The sequence below is a fragment of the Thunnus thynnus genome, chromosome 14 (genome assembly GCF_963924715.1).
Source record: "Thunnus thynnus chromosome 14, fThuThy2.1, whole genome shotgun sequence".
In the NCBI taxonomy this organism is placed as follows: Eukaryota; Metazoa; Chordata; class Actinopteri; order Scombriformes; family Scombridae; genus Thunnus; species Thunnus thynnus.
The window spans coordinates 6,431,801-6,453,158 of NC_089530.1; the positions used below are offsets into that span (position 1 = coordinate 6,431,801).

At 40.9% G+C, this 21,358-nt stretch overlaps 1 protein-coding gene across 3 annotated transcripts in view; it reads left to right on the top strand.

Annotated features, from left to right (window-relative positions):
* Window positions 1-9,637: 9,637 nt before the first annotated feature.
* LOC137196685 (adhesion G protein-coupled receptor A3) overlaps window positions 9,638-21,358 on the top strand; it is a 166,356-nt gene continuing 154,635 nt past the window's right edge. For 2 of the 3 annotated variants that reach the window (XM_067609457.1, XM_067609459.1), the window contains exon 1: window positions 14,312-15,075. In XM_067609457.1, coding sequence (XP_067465558.1) covers window positions 14,858-15,075 — 218 coding nt within the window. In that variant the 5' untranslated portion in view covers window positions 14,312-14,857. Of the gene's footprint in view, window positions 12,117-12,575; window positions 12,693-14,311; window positions 15,076-21,358 lie in introns of those variants that run through there. The other variant, XM_067609460.1, reaches the window with a different exon arrangement.

Consider the following 21,358-nt stretch of genomic DNA (forward strand, 5'->3'; position numbering starts at 1 on the left):
TGTTTCCTTTTAAATCTCGTCCACCCACATGTGTTCTGACCCAGAGAAACAAATCCGTCATCACTTCCATGTTGGCTGTGTCACCATCCACTGTCGCCATCTAGACAGCAATCTAAGTGAAATTTGGCAGCCGCTGGGCTGCGCTCGCCGCACCTCGCTGAATCATGATGTATGATGTTTACATAGCCATAAAATCCCCTCCAGAACTGCAATGCTCACTGCTTCCCCTAATTAAGAGCAAGTAGATATAAACATGGACACAACCTCACACAGTGCAGGCAAACACGTGCGCACTGACAAGAGAGCAGATACACAATTATAAGTGCATGACTTAACATTCGTATAGACAAACAGGAGGTTAAGCACACTCATAGACATCTGGATCTCTAAGCAGCACATGATGCACTTAGAGAAAATACATACAGACATACACTCACATAATATATTATGTTACTCATATTGCTGTAGGCAATGGAAAAGGTAGATATCAGACTCAGCAAGTGTCAGGTTTCCAGTCTATAAATGGGAATGTATTCAGATGAGACAGATGTCTCCCCTGGTACTCTTTATGCTCCAACACATAATATGAAGTTATTGATCAATATAAATCCTCTAATATTCCCACTCAAATAATACTACCTGCTGTCTGTTCAGTTCATTATACAGGAATGCAGGCGTCTGGGGACAGTAAAAGCAGGGTCAGTGTAGTATTTATATGTAGGGGGGGACGGGAAGATGTTAAGAGAGCTATGATTTTAATGTCAAAGCTTGCAGTGCAATGTGTGTGCTGCACAAACACCTGGTGCAGACGTGTCTTCCCACACACACACACATATACACACACACACACTCAAAGGAATAAGTCCAGTTGAAGAGCAGCCCTCTCTAGATTAACTTGTCACTGAAGTTGAGGGCCACAGTCCTCAGGGGTTGTCTTATCCCTGGACAGATTGGCCTGCTAGCTGCTCCTTGTTATTTAGTGGGCTCTTATCTGCCACTCTGGACCCAGGCACTATCTCCAACACGCTGCAAAAAAATGTACTTGAAGCAGCATTCAATCTCAAAGCCTTAATTGGAAAGGAGTGATGTCTTTTTCAGTAGGGCACAAAAAAGAATCAAACTGAATTTTAGAAATCCATTCTATACTGTATTAGAAACAACAAAGATTTTCATGTTGCAAAACTATTTCTTTGTTCTTATTTAGTGGAAAGAAATCTGTCTGAAGTGTCTCCACAGCCAACATGTTCCAGATGTGTTCATTTCAACTGATTTTAAATGGAATGTTAATCAACATGATTAATTATATGACAGTGGATATTGTTACAATATGTTTATATAATTCAACTGCAAATTTCAACCATTTATTTACCTATTAGATAAATATTTACACCATTTATCCATTATGATTCCAACTATGTAGCCATTACTTTAAGCAAACTATTTCAACCATTTCCATTACTTTAGGTATTTCAACCATTTGTCAATTACTTTAGCTAACTATTTCAACAATTACTTTAAGGAGTATCAGCCATCAAGCATACTTTTAAACTAGCTAACTATTTAATCCATTACTTGAAGTGATCTATTTTAGCCATTTATCTGCTGCTTTTAGACTTCTCTGTTTGCTTGCTATCCACTCTCAATTACAACATGTAATGAAGCTGGCTCAATATGCCAACATATATTTCAAAATCTAATTGTAATTTATATATTCCCTAATCTTTCCACATATACACACTGGTTAAAGCAGAAGTGCCCACTCCATGGTGCTTTCATGCACCACGGAGTGAAGTACATCTCCTCCCAGCCCAGAGAGTCACGAGAGCCTGATGGATGATAACAAACCAACAACCACTGACTTGGAAAACTGTCAACTACAACCTTGCTGGAAACTGACAGGTGTCTAAAAGCACATGCATGACTGAAGCAAAGTAATAACATTTCAATGAGTCTGTAAGGTCAGGCTGTATTGCCAATCCCATAGGCTTACAGGTGAGGATTAAATAAATATAATAAAATGAAAAAAAAATAAACTGTGGAAAGACTTGAAAGAGGCAGTTGCTACCATCCATGGACTGGAATTATCCAGTAGTAGGAGAGTTATCAGTCTTCTAGGAAGGTGCCCATGTAGATGTCAAAACAACATTTAAGCAGAACAGATCTATTTACAAGAGGTAGTGGTGGTGAATATAGCTGAGGGAAGGAGTCTGAGATTTATATCAAACACATATCAAGACAGATTAGAAATCTCTGTGGATTTTATTTATTCAGACACTTAGGATCAGTGATGACTCACATTTGCAACCGGACTTCATTTTTCTAACTAATGTGAATCAGCAACTTCTCTAAGATACAGACACAGGGAGTTGCAGGAGGACTGAATATCTGGCTGTTTAACAATGACTGCTTGTGAGCCCTCGTCACAGGTTCAACACTTACTCATAATGAAATCACCACATACTCTTGGTTGACTGTACCTGCGCTCCAGAACGACTCATACTGACGTTTCCAGAACGACTCATAGGAGCGTTTTCTAATATGCTGCTTCTATTGGCAGTAATTGATGTTTTATGGTGTGACAAGGCTGTGGTTCATGTCTGGTTAGGTTTAGACACAAAAACCACTTGGCTATAGTTAGGGAAAGATCGTGGTTTGGGTTAAAATGATCACTTGGAATGCGGTGTGGGTTAAAGTTACTTCCTTTAAGTTAACCTTGTAACCTTTGTTGTCATGGCAACAGTAAATACCACGACAGTTGAAGTTACAGTTTTTAAAAACTGTCCCGACTCACAGTTGGAAACGTGACACTCGCGGTTGGAAGTGGGAAACAAACAGAGGTCTCCTGCAGCTAAGTCCATCCACCCATCACACCTCCTCCTAATATGAAAATTTATCACCTTATATCAATGACATCTGAACGTCCTCAGCTCATAATTACTACGGTTGATAGATGGTATAAACATAACTATAGGGTTTTTTTGCCGGCTGAATTTTCTATACTGTTGTTTTCTCGGGACAGGCTGCACGGGTTGCATATGTCTGAGTTGTAAGCTTTTAAACTGAAGAGTACATTTAATTTTAGGTAAAACTATATGTACTATATGTACATTAACATAATTTTAGAATTTTGTTCATTATTTCCAACCCCAGTAATCACATTATGATTTGATTACAGGTTGGGCACCACTATGCTACATTAACAATGTTATTGGGAGCATGACTGATACTGGATTTTAATGACCAGTATTTATACTGATATATATGAGTCAAAACATACGCATAAATATAACAAACATTTTCAATAAGGATCCCTTACATTTGTTTTCTGAAGAATTGTGACCAACAGGACATTTTACATTTAAAAAGTAAACTTGCCAGTCCTCTCTGGTGGACAAACTATGAAATGAGTCTGTAACTTTGTTTCTGTATTATCTCAAACAAATCTTGGCAGAAATTGCAGAACTGTAATTCCCAAGCACTTATTAGCTGACCACATATATCAGTGCATTCAAATCTCCTAAAGGAAATGAATAAAACTGGCTGCGGCTTCAGCAGTAATAGAGCTTTAACAAATAATAATGATTATTTAAGAGAAATGTAATATTTTCATGAAATGCAGCTCAGTATCTCTGTCATTAGGTCTTTTTATTACAACATTCCAGACTGAACTTTGTATTTACATTCACATTATTTACAGTAGTTTGTATAGAGATAAAATTGTTTAGACCATTCAAGGATAAATGTGGTTTGACATTCAACAGATGCAATTAGAAAATTGTCAAAACACATTTTTCATAGCGATTACCAACCCATGACAGAAGCAACTGGCTGTTGTTTAGTTATTATCTCTCATGACTCATATGTCTGGGCTAAAGTCTGCTGTTCTTCTTATAGTTTTCCTCTAATTGTAAGTTGTGTTTTTCTTGGTGGACTGAACGCAGCCAGAGACTTGATTGGGATGTTACTGGCCCACTCTCTTGTCGGCTCAGCTCTGCCTGCGTTCTCAACACAATGACAGGATGTGATGTCACACAGTGCCAGTCTCCCGTCTGTGCCAGGGCCCTGTTGGCATTTGGGGAGCAGCGGTGACCAGTTACCCACAAATAAAGAATCTATAGAGAGTTCACTCTCACACACACACACACCCAGATGGAAAGAAAATAAGGGGTCAGATGGTTTATTTCCGTCCGCATTTAGAGTGTGTGGGTACTCCTCTGTGAATGTCCTTGTAAAAATTCAGTAGACTGTTTATTTTTGAATTGACGTGAATTTTGTTGAATGAAAGGAGATCAAGTGGGCTCATTTGGTGTATTGGATGCTGAATTGGTTTTTTCCACTGGAGGTTCTGAGAATAGCTTGACCCCTTCGTGACTGACCAGCAGGCACATTAGACATGTCAAGCCTCTTTGAAGATAAATCCTGTTGGACTGTCTCCTTGGAGACTCGGGGATAGACAGCGTGGAAAGTAAAATTAGGAAAAAGCTTTTCTCAAGCTTAAAAAAGAGTTCTACGCTACGGGGAGTCCAATTTCGACCGGCGAATAGCGCGTCAGCTAATTCTCTAAGGTAAGCTACCTGTTGGCTCTCGACAACCAATAGTAGCGCCGCTCTGCTCATGGCCAGAGCCGAGATCCTGCAACACCAGCACCACGAGTGACGCTAGGGAATCAGGGTCAACATTTTGCTTGGCAAGTTTCCAGTGTCATGAACTAAAGGGAGTGAAAGGGAAGGGAATGGAATGAGCAGGGGGGAAAAAAGAGAACAGGAAAAAGAGCTAATATTTTTAACTCCTGCAGTGCGTCACAGAGATGTATGGACCCGTCTGCTGAGGATAATGGTGGCCAGAAAGAGGAGTATCCTCAGCCAGGATCTTTCATCACCTTCTGATGTCATTCGCAACTTACGGCTTGCCTCAGGTTATGTCTCCATGATGTCCATAAGAGGTAGTAAATAACTCCTTCGTCTATTTTTGTAGCCCTATTTTTTATAGCTTTTCTCTTCTATGTACATATACAAAAGAGACTGAGATGCTGAGCGTGTGTGTGTGTGTGTGTGTGTGTGTGTGTGTGTGTTTGAGTGAGCCGTTCGCTGTGCAGACTGTTGATTCAGCTGGAGCCTCCTGAATGCCTGACAGCCAACTGACATCCTCTGTCACTGGGCGCCGGTGCGCAATCATGACTCAATAAGCCCAGGAAATCAGGGGAGAGCAAGAGAGTGAAAACACACATCAGGGCCAAGCAGAGCGGAGAGCAGCGGAGCAGAGGTTAGCCGGCCTCGGGGGTTTGAGGGCTCTGGCGCTGCAGCTTCGAGTTACATCCATCTTGTTCCAGGACCTCCCTGGAGAGTACAGTATGTGTGAACATGAGAAACCCTTTGGGGTGAGTTGACTTTATCTGCTCTCCATAGGAACATACTGCTCTACAAATCTCAAACGCACGCAGTGACGAAGTATTTGGTCGAAATTAAGTTACAATAAGACCGGAGTTTGACTTTTTGGCATGTGTTTCCTCACACAGAAATTATTATGCCATAGAGGTGTACTTTCTGTGAAAGTGGCAGGTTAAATTAGCTAAAAGGAAAGAGAAAGTGTGCTGCACTCTGGCTGTGTTTTGTTGCCCAGCCTGCAGTCACTGCTCTCTGCACAACTGGGTGCCCCGGTGGGCTAATTGTTAAGGTGCATGCTATGTAACCGCGACAGCCACGGTTGTACTCCCGGCTGTGGGACCCTTGTTGCATGCCATTCTCCTCTCATGTACTTCTCTTTCTCTCCCTGTGTTTCCCGTCTGTCTCCACTGACTGTCAAATAAAGGCAAAAACTGTTATCTAGCTAGTGAGATAGCCACAACTAACTTTAGCTAAGGCTAAAACGGAATTTACTTATTGCCTTTCCCTATTTGTAATTAAAAACTATCTACTTTGATGAACCGACATCTTCAAATTCAGTTTCCTTCTGCATACCTGCTGTAAATACCTAGCTAAACTTCAGCTAAAGCAGCAATAACTGCTGTCTCAGTTTGTGAAACCAGTGGAAGTCACTTAGTGTGGTTAAACTACCTACAGTAAACTTCAAATAAATGTTTCATATGAATTTAAATATAAATGTTAATAGAAGATGGACCAGCACACACTAACAAAACAAAGATAGTGTCCTTATAAACCATCTAATGATACAATAAAAGTTAAGTTAAAGTAAAAAAAACTAGTTCCAATGACCAGTAGAGCTTAGATAACACATTTTGTTGGTTAGGTATCATGGAGATTCTATGGCAACGAGTCATGGTTGCAAAATCAGCCTACAAGGCCTAAAATGAAAGCATACAAGCATTTCTGTTGCTTTCTGCCAACATAGAAAGCATTGCAGGACATCATCAGGTGCATGGTCCCTCCCTCTGTAGAAAGGAAAAAAAGAAAAAAAGGAAACTGAAGAGACTGTTTTTCCAAAGAGTACCCATCTGTTGAAGCAGCTCCATTCCCTCCTCCATTAACGCCAAATGCTCTCTGAGTACAGCACTGAATTAGGATTAATTTTCCTGTGTAAGGTTAAAAAAAAAAAAAAAAAAAAGTATTTTATGAGCTTGTCTGTGAGAAATATGTTTATTTCAAACCTCCACCATTAATATTAAAAATTTCAATGAGGGCAGGGAAAGGGTGCTAGGCTCGATAATTCCAGTGAAAACCAGTCGTAAAAACCCCAGCAGTCTCTCGGAGGCCCTCTGCTACCGCATCCAAAATTTGGGGGACTGCGATCTTTATTGCCTCATGACAGTTGTGTAATTAAGGTAATAAATTCCCTGCTTATTCATGTGTTAAACTTATGCAGCTATTTTCACAGTCAACTTGTTCATAACGTGTTGAGAGATAATATTTAACTGAAACCCTGTCTGTTCTCATATATATGTATATATAGATATATTTTGCAGAGTGAGGAGAATTAATTGACACGAACAATAAAATAAAAAACTTGGCTGAAGTTCTTGCTGTATTTCAGTCAATAAAACATGTCAGTGGTCTGGTAAGTGAAGAATGAAGCCCTGTATTCCAGACATGGGTCAATAGCAAGTGCAAATTAGTATATGGAGACAGATGGGTGGAGATTTCCTGCAAAAAGATACTGAAATGAGACTGTTTAGACTCAGAGAAAAGTACTTGAGAATGATTTTTGTACATTTTCTGTGGGTGACAACATGCTTAACACTGTCTGGATTTTCCCAGTTTGGTAAATCCTAACCATCTGGCACTTCATCTAGTCAAAATGAATTATTCAAAGTCTGCTATTACCTGTAGTCGGTTGCCAAATATCCAACACATGTTGAGTGTAGTGATCAGGGATAGCCTAGAACATCATCCAGTTTCTGTGCTGGAAGGATTTTTACTCTGCTCTGCCAGTTTGGATGATTCTCGTTGGTACAGTATATTGTCATGTTGTGTTTCTGTTGACCCTTGCCAAGAGGTAAAATTGTATAACAGCTCCTCTGCTTTTCAGCTGCAGAATTTGTCACTGATACACTTGTTTACTGCAACAAACCGTCTAGATTTTCTTAGAGAAGCCCTCAAGATTTATTGAGACCAGCTGTTCAAGGCTATCGGCCTCTGAGACTGCTCCACGTATGACCCTCTGGTTTCTGAGGCCACGGTTTCTTCTCTCGGCGATGCCAGCCGCGCCCCTCCCCCTTGTGCCCACAGCCCGCTGCATCCTCCCAGTCTTTGCTGTGGTGAAACAGCGGTGGAACATTCTGCGGCGAGGCAGAGCCACACGAGCCAAATAAGCGGTTTCGACCAATTAAAGAGTGTTTTGAGCTCAGGGTTTGGTTTTGATGGCAGACTGAAGAGTTTGTGAAAGTGTGAAAGCATTTGGTGGGATGGAATGGTCAGACACAGACAGGGGGGGGAAAAGGGCCACCAATATATCCGGACCATGAAGTGTCCATGAGAATGTGTCACTAAAAAGCCCAGAGTTGCTTCACTCTCTTGGCGAACCGTCCCTTGGTGAGGCAGGGCTTAGCTGGAGGTTCATGCGGTGAGCGACATATGCTTTCTTTATTTCCTCCCATCCATCCTCTTTGATGCGGACGGGAAACAGAAAAGAGATGTTTCTGTATGAAGGCCATGTTGAGGATCAGTGGATTTGCAATGAATTAAGGACGGTTTAAAAAAAGGCACCACTCACTGGACTGTAGTGCGAGCGGGGATGAACTGGGGCCTCGATATACTCGCATCAAAGTGTCCGGCTGTAAGCCTCTCACAGCAGCTATGAAGATGTCTCCAGAATGAGCCAAAGCGTGTCTTTTTAATAGAGAGGGGCGGCAGAGAGATAAAGAGAGATCCACAGACAGGCGTGAAATATCTGCCGTGGGAGAGCTTCAGTGCTGACTCTGTGATGACCTATCTCACCACTGAGAACAAGTAGCAATTATGCTGCAGAAATGGGCATGATACACCAGTCTATGGGAGCCCTGCCTGTTACCCCTTGCTATTCTAAGTTTACAGCTAGCGGGGTCAGAGTTCACATGCAAGCTGCCCCTCAGGGCTGTTTTTGGATTCATCATTTCTAACAATACATCATTGTTTGAAATAAGTCATAAATAGATTCTGGCAATATATGCTCATTTTAAGCATGTTTTTGTTCCTCTGTTTCCTGTTAATTGTTTGAACCATAAACAGCGAAAAGCAAGTGAGCCAGTTTATGAAACTCCCATCAGTTTTTTGTACCTCATTTTTTAAAAGAAAAGTACAATATACTTTAGTTTCTACCTTTTCCCAATAGGGCCCAGTATTGTCTTTTAATTCCCATATCCATGATTGAATCTCACCAGTGGGACTGTTTGGTTTATGCTTCATTCAGTGGCTCTGTCTGTGTGTTTGTGTGTGTCTGTGTGTGTATGTGTGTGTCTGCATGTATGCATCCTGCCTTTTCCCAGCTCTCTGAATTGCACACAACCCCAGAATAACTCAGATGACAAATAAAGGGCAGCAGGCAAATGTTTTTTTAATATATGGCTGCAAAAAATGTCAATAGAAATAAATCTGTTAGTCTGGTCTTAAAATCTTATTTATCTTTAAAAAGCGAAAAAAAGCCACAGGAATAAATATCCTTACACCCCGAGGATCAGCAAGATGTGTTACGAAATATTTTGACTTGTTTTAAAAGAGAACGGAGATGAGCTCAAAGGTGCGAGTGAATTTTGTGCACCCTGCCGGCAGATTGTTTTCAATGTTTTGTTTTGTAAGAAATCTTATTTTAAGACTGGAAACATGATAAAATGACTTGTTGAAATAGTTTTTTTTTTTTTTCTTTTTGCAGTGCCCTTCTCCTCTGCCAGGAAACGTTCCCATGGTACTTCATCTCCTCATTTGGTCCCTGCTCACGCAGGCCGGATTATGGATGGAGACTAGAATACTTATAAGGCCAAGTTCACTGCTGCACCACAGACAGAGCTGGGCTACGTATCCCTCTGTCTCTCCACCAGTACTGAGTGTCAAAGCAACAAAATAAAAGCCACAGTAAACTGCCTTAGAGTATTCCCAGTCCAAATAGCTTTTATTCGTGTCAAACTTATTGTTGAGGATCGGCAGAAGGGAGCAGAGCGACCTCCATCAACACTAATGATGACAAATGAGCAGGCCGATGAAATTTCATGATGATCTCATTGCGATGTGAAAACAAGAGAGAGGAGTTTATGTGCAGCGTGTTTATGAGACTTTAGAGGAAACAGTGATTATAAATGAATACACCCGACTTGTTGTCCGCAGCCTTCCTTGAAAACAATATGGTGAAAAAGTTGTCATATACCCCGTTTGTGAACGAGGTGAAAATGACATCTGGTTGTGATGCAATGCGCATTTTCTCAAGCAAATAAAAGTGGAAGGAGGAAGGCTGTGGAGGCAATAGCAAATCCACATTCTCATAAAGGGGCCTCAAAAGATTAATTTCAGTAGTCTCTGTTTAGATCATTAAACATACTGAAGTCCTTGTGCTGTACCCTGGTGGTTGGTAGCCAGTGGGTCCACCCTGCCGCTGTAGGAACACTAACACGCCAGCTCACACCACATCGTCCTCTCGTTCTCAAGTTTAAAAGTAGCACTGGTTTCCCAAATCCTCTTGGCACCTTTTTTTTACTGTAAATGTTAGTTTATTGATGGTAAATTCATCCCAAGACCCCTTTTTAAACAGGAAAAGGAGCCCATATTCTCCAGCGGATAAATGGAATTAGACTTTTATACTGTGTTGTTGTTGTACTCGTTAGAATTAGCATGATCACTGGCTCAAATGCTAACCGCTCACAGAGTTAATGCCAGTTAATGCACTCTCCTTTGCTCTCTATAAAATGATAGAAAAGTACTTTCTATATAAATCTGACTTGATTTGACTTGACTATTCTTGACCAAACTCCTCTGGGCCTTAAGCTGGTTGAAAGCCATCGGCTCATGTTGGTGTTCACTGTGTCACAACAATACATGTAAGATGTGCCCGGTTGAATTTCATCAAACTTCTACAAGCACATCTTCATACATGGAAAAGAAGGATAGTGTGTATTTGCTGATTAAATGTCTGACTAACAGAGAGACTGATAGGTCATGACCTTTTGGGATTTTGACATGAACCTGCCTCACTTCTCATAGCCCAAGTCACCAAATGGACAGTAAATACACTGTTTACACTCTGCAATTACACACAGATGACATAACTGACTCTAATACTGTTTTAACCATATTTAAATCTGCTATAATAGATTATTTGGGGCACCTGAGGGCAACACAATACACAAGTAAACACAGCATCGACAGTTATCACTTAGTAAAGTTGATATGGTGAATGTGCTAGCTAACAGTTGCCTGTTTACACATCCAGCAGAGACAGAGCAACATTAGCATTGATGCGGAGTCATGTTTGTAACCATCTAGCCAACGTAAGTCCAACATTCACTCTCCTTTTAGCTCTGTGTGGAATATCTGACTCTTTAGCTGCTAAATGCACCACTATGTTGACCAGCTAGTTGCTAACTTTAGCTGTTTGCCTTTTGGTGCTGGTCAGGTAGTGTTCAGTGGGTTTTTCGAGTTTTTTTTGGTTTGTTTTCACTGGAAACAGCTGCATTCTGTGGCTAAAAATGACGCTGGCGAGAGAAGTGGTAGGGAACCAAAACAGTAAAGTTGCAGCCGGAAAAACCAAAAACAATGGAATGCTGAGGTGAACTGCAAATTCAGGTGATTCTCTTTGGGTTTGTCACAATAAGCATCACCTACACTCATTTGATTAATTGTTTAAATAAAAGGTTAGATTAGAGCAGCTTTAAATTTGACTGTTTTAGGCAATAACAGGATTTAGTATTTCTACCCTGACACTTATAACCAGGCAGTGCGGGGAAGGCTTTGACAAACTTTACAGACAATACAGTCAGACAGTTAAACGAATGAATAAACTGAAAACTGGAAATATAAACTGAGACGGAGTATTTGGCTACAGGGATTTAGATTTATGACCTCAGTATTTGTAAAATCCTGGCTACAACCTATCAGAACAGGCCTAACAGGTTCACATAAAAACAATGACATATACAAAATATATAAAAACACCTTTGCTCTTTAGGTGCAATTTCAAATAATTTAACATGACATCAACTGTGAAGTGAAAAGTGTATTTTTACTTTGTTTGCAATTATATATGACACTGACTGTTATACAAAAGAAAACCTTTACATGCAGACTTGATGATATTTACACATAGAAAATGGAAAATTTGACAGAAACAGAAAACAATAAGTGCACAAAGAGCATGTGGTTTAAGTTCACATGTAGGTTTTTGTGCAGACATTTCAACCTCAGCTGCCTTCCTTCAGGGGAAAACACAGAGGGAGCGTTACAGTATCATTTTACTTTTTCACACCCTACAGATAACACTATTATTAATGATTGCACCATGAAACCCAAAACCACCTGCCAGATTTGCTAAAGCCAAAACAACAGTTCTCACCTTCTTTTTGCACAGCTATATCAGCGACGAGATGGGAACTCCATAAAAGCAGAATAAGTTGAAATGCCGAGAGCCTTTCTCTCAAAAGTCATGGAGTAATAATGAGAGTCTGTCATCCTGCTGTACCCTGGCCTCTTCAAGTGGAGCAGGTAAATATTTAGTGAGGACTGTGATTGCTGCCGGCCATGGCCTATTCATCTCTGTCACCAAGTAATAATGGAGAGCCGTGAACACTAATGTGAAAGAGGGAAAACATGCTAACATGCTCTGCAGAGAGCGACTGTTTGCATTGCTTCAGTACAATTGACTCCATCCCTCCATTGTGCGCTAATGAGTCTTTATCTTGTGTTAACACTGCGCGCAAGTGTTGTTTTAACGACAATGTTTGTGTTTTCATCAACTGTAAAGCATTTTATAGTTCAAATAATGTTGTTTGTGCTGATTAGTGATCCCATTCAAAAGGGGTTGTCGGTGTGAAAATACCGCCCCTGCCAAAAAGAAAACCTTTATAGAACAGACTCATGTACATGTGGTTCTGTTTTCCATTAAGAGCATACAAGTAGCTCAGTGAACAGTCATGGCTCACATCCAAGGAAATGTTTCTGCAGGCTCCATTAAAGATGGATCACTTCAAATTGTGATGTCAGCTACACCGGGTGACTTTCCTATTGGCTTCCCAGGGGTCAGCTGGCGGGAAGATCCTCCTCTGCACTTACAGCCACGAGGTAAATATACATCTGTGTAAACAAGCGTGAGTGACAGTCCAAGGGGGCGTCATGGGAGCACAATAAGGAGGGAATAAGGCCTCCATATGTGTATAAACACAGAGGGGAGGGATGTGTCCTGCCCTGTGTAGCCTGCTCCTGTAGAGAGAAATGGAGTCATGTTTGCCTGTCAGACAGAAGAAAAGGGAACACGGGCTGCTTGCAGGGTCAGTGGGAGCGGCTTCAAATCCTCCTTTGTGCTCTTGGGCCTGCGTCGGAGACAATGCGGATAATGAGGGAGGAATTTGGCACAGGGTGAAGCGGGCGCGTACACACACACACACACACACACAGACACACACACACAGGGGAAGCACCTCGCCCCGGCCCCGGGGAGCCCAACCAGCCAGCTGTCTCAGCTTCTGTCTCCCCGGGGCAAGACGCTCTATACACATGATCCACCATCAGGAGATGTGATTGATGTCACTGGGTACATTTCATTGTGTGGGCTGTTCAAACTCTCCATCCTCTGATAAGAATAAGTCTAAATTCTAGGATCACTTGTGAGACATCAGATTACATTGTCTGTTTTCTGTGTCAAGAGGGATCAAGTGGCAGAATAGTGTTAATGAAAGCCGAAGCTGTATTTTCTTTTACTGTAATTAAGCCTTTCAGTCAACCTGTTTCATACACAGACACATTTATTTTCAAGTCACAATCACAAAGTCACATAAAGACATGTCAAAGACAACTAAAACACTAATTTTTTCCTTTTTTTTAAACCATTTTTGAAAGGTTTTAAGTTCTGCTGTAACAAAGCAAGCCATTAATCACCTGCACGAGCCCAGCATTGTGTTACTTTCTCAATCTGGTCACTTTCCAACTCATATTCTTTATTTATTGCCATCATTGAAATGGATGTCGGGTTTTACAAGTGTGTCCTTTGCTCATAAAGTGCCCAGTGCCTGCAGCGGCTCCTCACTGCAGCTAATCAAAGCAGTGCAATATGGATTTTCATACATTTACATGACGGTGCAGTTCACTGTAAAACATTCTTTTAGTTTTAGGATATAACACAAATCTTATTATGGGGGATTATAGGAAAAAAAGATCATGATCTAGTTAAAGTTCTTGTGGTGATTCAGAAGTTATTTGGGGTTTAGATCATTTTCAGTTTGTGTACAGGCCTCAGTAAATGGATACAAACAGTTTCTTCGCAGCTGTTCCCCAGTAAATAAAGAGAATAAAACAAACAGCAACACTTTTCATCACGCAGTGTAAATGTTTGTGTTTGAGAATTCATGCCTGGCACACATGCAGTGCATACTGCTGCAGATCCCAAAGACGGGCCCACAGACCTCTATGGACTCTTGGAGGTGGCACAGTAGAAAAAATGTTTAATTTTATCGTTTTTCTGCCAGTGATTACTGTCTGAATCATAGATTTTTTTTACTCCCACACGCTCTTGCTTCCAAGGAAATAAAAAAATATGTTGTAAGACTGCAAGGAAACGATTTTTTCAAGTGTGATTTAATGATATCAGATGTTATCAGATGTCTGCGGCCTCTCGCACAGCATCTATTAGGGGTCCCTAACATAAAAAGTTTAGAAGCCCACGGTGGAGCCTGCCAGGACTCGGCGGGGAGGGACTTTCTGGACACTGCATGCGCAAAACAAGTCCAAGGGCGCAAGAAGTGGATGATGAGAGTGAATGACAACACGGCATGCGGTAGCTCAGAGAGGAGAGGATATTTTTGGTGGATCAAAAGGGACGATTTTTCATCTCAAACACACATTTTATTAAAGCTGCCCCTCGGAAAGGATGTGGCGCAGTAAAGTTTATCCGGACTTACAAAGCGCGCCGGTGGAAGTTTTCCCTACGCATGCAACAGCAGAGGAGACAGTTTGGAGGATTTATAATCGCAAAGAATGGCAAAGATAACGCGCTCTACACCGCTGACGTTTCTCTTTTCTATTGGGTTTATAAAAAGCAAAAGTAGCGCGGAAAGTTTACATCTCGTGGTAACGCAGCAGGTGACCAACGCGGCATGAGATCTGTAGCTGCAGCTCGATCACAGGCTGTACTTTAATACGATTGAAGGCAATGTGAAATGGTCCCGACTTGTCACAGAGTCTGGGAGGACATAACTTGAGAGGAGCGTGCGTTTCAAAAATCACAGTCCACCATGAGAGCGCTGAGTTTACTGTGCGTAATAGCCGCGCTGTGGCAGTCCAGCCTGAGCAACAGAAACTGTCCGGACCTGATTGTTGACAGCTGTCACTGCTCGGCTGAGAGGTCCAAGGAGCTGAGCAGGCAGCACGTCCGCGTCAAAGTTGTGTGTGATGATGTGGACTTGATGGACACCCTGCAGCCCAGTTTCCTACCCAACAGAACCGTTTCCCTGTAAGTAGGCTCCGTCAGCTGCTTCATACCACTGACAACACCTTCTAATAAGGGGGTTCACGTGTGACCCAGGGACCCCAGCCAACTTTTCATTTTCTGTTGATTCAAATACTCATATTGGGATACTTTCCTGTGGATGGAAATTTGGCTGGGGGGACCTGGAGCTTTCTAAAGTGCCCCTGGAGATCCATAAATCCCAGTTTAGGGACCTGAATGCATGAGCAAGAACATTAAGTGTTATAAATTGATTCCACAAGGTTAAACCGCTTTGACACGATTCATCAGTAAGTCTGGATAAAACGAGTTTTAGAAGGATGCCACACATCAAAAATGAAATCAATAAACTACAGTTTATATTTCTTATATAGGGACATTGTATTGATACCATAAACGATTTGAAAAGCACCATAAGGTCACTAAACTCACCCAACTTACCACTTCAATGATATTATAGAAATACTGCAAAAATCAACTTAACACTCAGTAACACTGCAAGTTCCTATAGGGATTATATTTTTCTGTACTTATTAGCTTAAATAAATTGAAATGCTATTTTGTCATGGTACAACATGACAAACAGAACCTTTAAGGCTGCAAGTATTGATTATTTAATTTATGGATTATTTTGTTGATTAGTTTTTCAATAAAAAATGTACAGATGCACTGTTTTAGGCTATAAAACATCAGAAATGTGACTATCAGAAAATAGTTAAAAATGCTGATCACAAGTTTCCACAGCTGAAGATGACTTCTTGAAATTGCATGTTTTGTCTGACCAACAGTCTGTAAAAGATAATTATTTTATAAAGATATAAAACCAAAAAAGCTGCAAATTCTCATGTTTGAGAAGCAGAGAATGCTTGACATTTTTGTTTTATGAATGAATTTAGCAATTATTAGAGTTGTTGGCCATCCATTTCCTGTCAATTGAATAATCAACTAATTGTTTCAGCACTTGGCATCTTGGTTAAATACGAGTTGTGATGCTTTTTAAAAACCAAATACCATCAAACAGAATTTCATTATACCATACATACACATTTGATGTGTTTAATCCCATAATCATATATCACTGTCTATACTGCAAAAGTCAGCAAAAGCAACATGAGGACTAAAACCTGTAACTGCATCAGTCATCCTTGTAAAAATGATTCATCAATGTGCTTTTGGAGCCTTTGTGGTCCCTAGAACCCACTTTTGAGAACCACTGTCCCTGTGTAAAGATATATTGAAGCCTCACCTGTCTTCTGACTGAGTGTTGTTACACATCTGCATAAATCTTTTACCTTCCCCTGCGTTCTTTAGGGACATTATTTGCATTGCATTCAAAGTTATTCAAACATAGGTGTTGTGCTTCGAATGGGACTTTGAGAAACCTCTCTTAGTATTCATCTGCGCTCTCTTGTAGATGAAATAGCGCTGCAAACACTAGAGGGGTTGATAACTCTCTCCACACGTTCCCTCTCTCTCTGCAGGTGCGCAGATTGACTGATAGATTAATAGACTGTTTTATTCCCGGAAACTTGAGGTGTGCCTTCACAGTGTAAAAGCAAATACTAATGTAAAGGCCCTTGACGAGTTACAGCCGACCACTCATTCTGTACTACGAACACCAGTTGATTAATGGTAGCACTTTGCTTACTGCAATTTATCTGGAGTGGTGTTTGCTTCTGTGTAGGCAGGGTTGCTTTTGTTCATTTAAGTGGAGAATGGTTAAAGGCTTTGTTTTGTTTTCAACATTCGTCAAAGTGGTGCTGCTTTGTCGCTTGCAGGCACTAATGAAGTTTGATTCTTAAGTGGTCTATATAGATAAATAATGCTACCACTTGCCATTTTCCTTAAAAGTATACACTAAGTATCAAACTAACTGGATGCAGCTTGAAGTGTCTCTCCCAGAATGACATCTTTTCTCTAGCTGAGGAAGTTTAGGTAGTGTGTTCACTGTGTTATGATTACACCATTCCTCATTCAGTCCTATTTCTTGGTAAACTAAATCCTACAGCGGAGCTCTAGCTGGCCAGGAAGCAGTTTTCCTGCGTTAGGAAGTGTGACCTTTGTCAGGCTGAAATGGCCTCCCTGCTCGCTCTTTTGTTTAGATGTGCTGTGCAAATAAACAGATATATCAAGGGAAGTATGCACATACCGATCTCTCCCCCTGTAGACTGCCCAACAAATCTCTCAAATGTCTCCTCTCATTTTCTCCTGATCTCACCACCTACGTGGACAATGAGCTTCTTGTAGAGCCATTTCCTCAATGACAACTCAAGCAAAGTGTGTCACGTTCAAGTATACTAACCCAGATTCAAATGCCATCTCTAATTAAAGGCACAGATTGGGATTTGTTGTTTTTCTTTTTGCCTTTTATTATTGTATCTATAAAATGTTTATGAGGAATGAACCCTGCAATAATGCAGTGCCTTGCAAATACCCAAGAAAAACAACTTAACAAGCAAATGAAAGAACATTAGCATAAATAAGAGAGATGAAAATAAGCTGTATGCAAGAGTGTGTCAGTAACTCTCTGTGCAGCAGAACACCCTCGATTAACACCTCAGCCTGTTTTACTTATCTTCCATGAGGGGGGGACCGGGAGTCGAGGACTTTGGAGCTTGGCCTGACAGCTCCTTTGACCTTGAGACCTATCTGGTGTAATCATTTCAACGCTGCCAAGCAGCACAGGCACGGTCTCTCCGCAGAGAGAAGCAGCAGAGATTGCAGTCGACACCTGTCTCAGGCAGTGCTCTAACAGGAGGACACACCACTTGTCCAGGGGGAGAGAAGAGACAGACTGTGCAAGAGGCAAGGGGATGGAGTGAAGATGGAAGATAGACATAGAGAGGCGGTGAAAGAGCCATTAGAGAAATAGAGGGAGTGACAAAGAGGATGCTGGGAAGCTGGGGATGGGAAGTGTTTGGTAAAATGTCACTTGATCGCTGAGACCAAGGCTGATTGAGATGATGTGACTGCCACAAGCAGAGTGTTTGGACAGGGAGGCGCTTGTTGCTCAGTCACAGCTGATTGTAACTGAGCCTCCGAATCTCCTCACTGTTGGAAATTGCATGAAAAGAGATGCACACTGTGCACTTACATAACTTGAAACTTATAAAGTTTGTACTACTGCTGCTGCTGTTGTTTTCCCTCTTGCTGAGCTGTTGTGTTGCCACCAGGCCTGGGTCACATAGCATTTGCATATTATTCTGACTATTTATTTTTACCTGCTGTGTAGCCCAATGTGTGGGGTTTAAATTGACTTTCAAATATTGTCTCGGCAAATGTCTACATTTCTCAGACCTGAACTTTCTAGGACTCAGTGTAATCCAACTACTGTGTTGCTGTTAAAATCCATTTAATGCTGTAGACTGCAGTGTTCGTTTAAGCACCTGATTTTGATTTAGTTTTAGCCTTTCATTTGATTAAAATGTATAATTGTAGTCACATTTAGATTACTGTTTCTAGTTTTAGTCAACAAAGACTTATGACATTGTAGTCTAGTTTTATTACAGTAATCTTTTAGTGAAAATCGAGATTTAGATTGTTGCTAGCCCACATCAATCCTCCCACCAATAGCCTCTAAACAAGAAAGATAGCCAGCTGAAAGTCATGTCAATATATTTTTTTTTATTAACAATGGGTTTGTAAATTTGATGTGTAATGTGGAAGGAATCATTTGCAGTGACAAACCCACAGAGAATTATCATCCGACTGCAGTTACTCACCTCTATAAAAAGCTTTATAGTGTCTCTCAACTCATCGTTTTGTTTTTTTTGGTCCCCCTGTTTTCTGTTTTCTGCAAAAAAAGGCCTAAAAACCCACTGCACACTACCTGCCTAGCACCAAATAGCAAAAAACAAAGTTAGCAACCAGTTGGCAAACGTGGTGGAGCATTTAGCAGCTAAAAAATCAGACATTTCGCTCAGCAGTTGGTGGAGACCAAAAACAGAGCATGAATGGGAATGAATGTTAGACTTACGTTCACCAGGTTTACAGAAACACAACTCCAAATGAATGATAATGTTGTTCTGTGTCTGCTTTATGTGTAAAGAGGCATATGTCAGTGTTGTGTCCTCAACTTCATGCTGCTTGTTCTCAAGTGGCCAAAAACACAGGTATTGCAGGTTTAGCATTACATCTCTGCTAGCTTACCTTTTAGTAAATGTGTAGTAGTGTAGTGGCCTGCTTGTATCTTTGGTTTATTCAGCTGCTTTGTTGCTGCTGCTTCTTGTCAGATTTTTAGTGGGACTGTGCAGGCATTTAGTCCATAAATCTATTATTTTTGCCAAGAAGCTGTAACATCAGCTAAAATTACTGGTATAGACAAAACATTGCCAAAATTCAAGATGATGTATATTAGTGGAACAGGTCAAGCAGCTAAATCACCCTCTGAGGAAGGGATCATTTTTAGGCAGCTGAGGATTGATTTGTTTTACCAATCAAGAGCATACAATGTGCTTTTCCACAGATGCATGCAAGTTTCTGAATAAAACTTTGTATTAAAACAATAATCAGCTCATTTGTCCATTTATCTGTGTAGTTTTTGTATGTGGACACAAAATGTTAATACATTTCAACATCAGTTTTTGTCCAAGACTACTATTTACTTAGTTTTAGTTTCATTTTCTACTTGAGAAAAAGGTCGACAACTAATATTTTTTGGCATAGTTTCCTTAAGAAAATGAACGCTGGTAAACAGCCTAAAACAAAATTCTAGATATTTTTGCAGCATTGTAATCATTTGCGATAGTTACAGTTTGTCACAATTCATAAAAAAAAATGCAGTATGAGATACATTTAGGGCTCTTTTTTTTATTTTTATTTTTTACAATTTTTGAATTTCGATTTACTGTAATGCTGCAGTGCTGCAGGAGAGATGCAATGTCTCTGATCTACTGTGCTTTCAGCTGCTGAAAGTGATCTTCTGGATTTGTACATGTTCTCTGACGGAAGCACACTAAGCTGCTCCAAAGCCTGGTTGTCTCCTTTTCGGGAGGGAGAAAACGAGGGCATTTGGTCTGGGCTAGAGCCAAAATCTGGAGGTGTTTGGCATAAAGTAGCTTGCTCTGTGGGTCCTCATCATCATCATCATCCTTTCAGAGACAGACAGGAGGGGCTGTTTGTGGTGTCTAAGGGGAAGTTATCAAGACGAGGCCGTAGCTGGCTCCAAACCACTACAAGAACATGTCAGTCATCATACCAGTGTAGACGGAGGACCCAGGAGATGCGACAGGAAGCGACTGCTTGGCTGTAAAATAGTCGGCGGGTTTTAAATAATACGCTGCTGCACTGTGGGTGGACAGTTTGTGATATCTGATTCAATAGAATAATCAAAGGAGTCAGAGGTTAGTATTGATCTGTGTGAATCCTTGTGAACAAACATGTCAGAATTCGTTTTCTTGCTTCTTTTCCTAAAATGGCTCTCTGCATTCTCCCGTCTTATTTGTTGTATTCTATAAATACAATTCTGTATATTCTTTTCTCCCCTTCTCTCATTTTCTCTTGCTGTTACTCCTTGGGGGCTTTTTTCTCATCTGCTGAGGTGCTGTTTGTGCTCTACCCTCTTCAGAGTTCTGAGTACTTCCGCATGAATATTTCATTGACATGCACACATAGCCTGTCCATATTCTCCTGTGCATTACCCCACTGACAAACCCTGTGAGTGTGCACAGGACCAAGACGTTCGGGATGTAAAATGTCTTAAATGATATGTCACACACATACATAGAGAGCTGGCTGTCAATCTGAAGAGATATGACCATATGACCCTGATAAAATATGTTGCATCTAACATCTCAAGCTGCGAGGAGTCATGCCAGTCTGTCCTTCTCTCTCTGTCTCTCTGTTGGCTTCTTTCGTGCTTATCTCTGCTGATATGGATGATTTAAAAAAAGCAAAAGGTTCATCTTTAGATGAGTGCACTCTCCAGTATCGGTCGTCTAAGCCCCAGAGGACGTAATACTTTTAGATCCCCCCCAGCACTTTCCCTTCTTCAATAGCTAAAGCCAAGAACATTTGCCCTTGTGTTATCTGTGTGCTCAAGAAACCGTGAGGTCAAGGCTGATCCATAATGTTGCTGTCGGCCTGGTCTCTTCAATCTGCGTACAAATAACACAACTTTACAATTTCAAATTGTGTGCAGTACGTACGCCAATCCTTCCCAGTGAACTGACGTCAATAAAATGCGACATTCTTTTTTGTTGGCAAAAGGTTGCAAAAGCAGCAGGAGAGCACTGTTCAAGATCTTAACCAGAGATTTTTAACATTCTGTCAGACAAACCTAACAAACAGC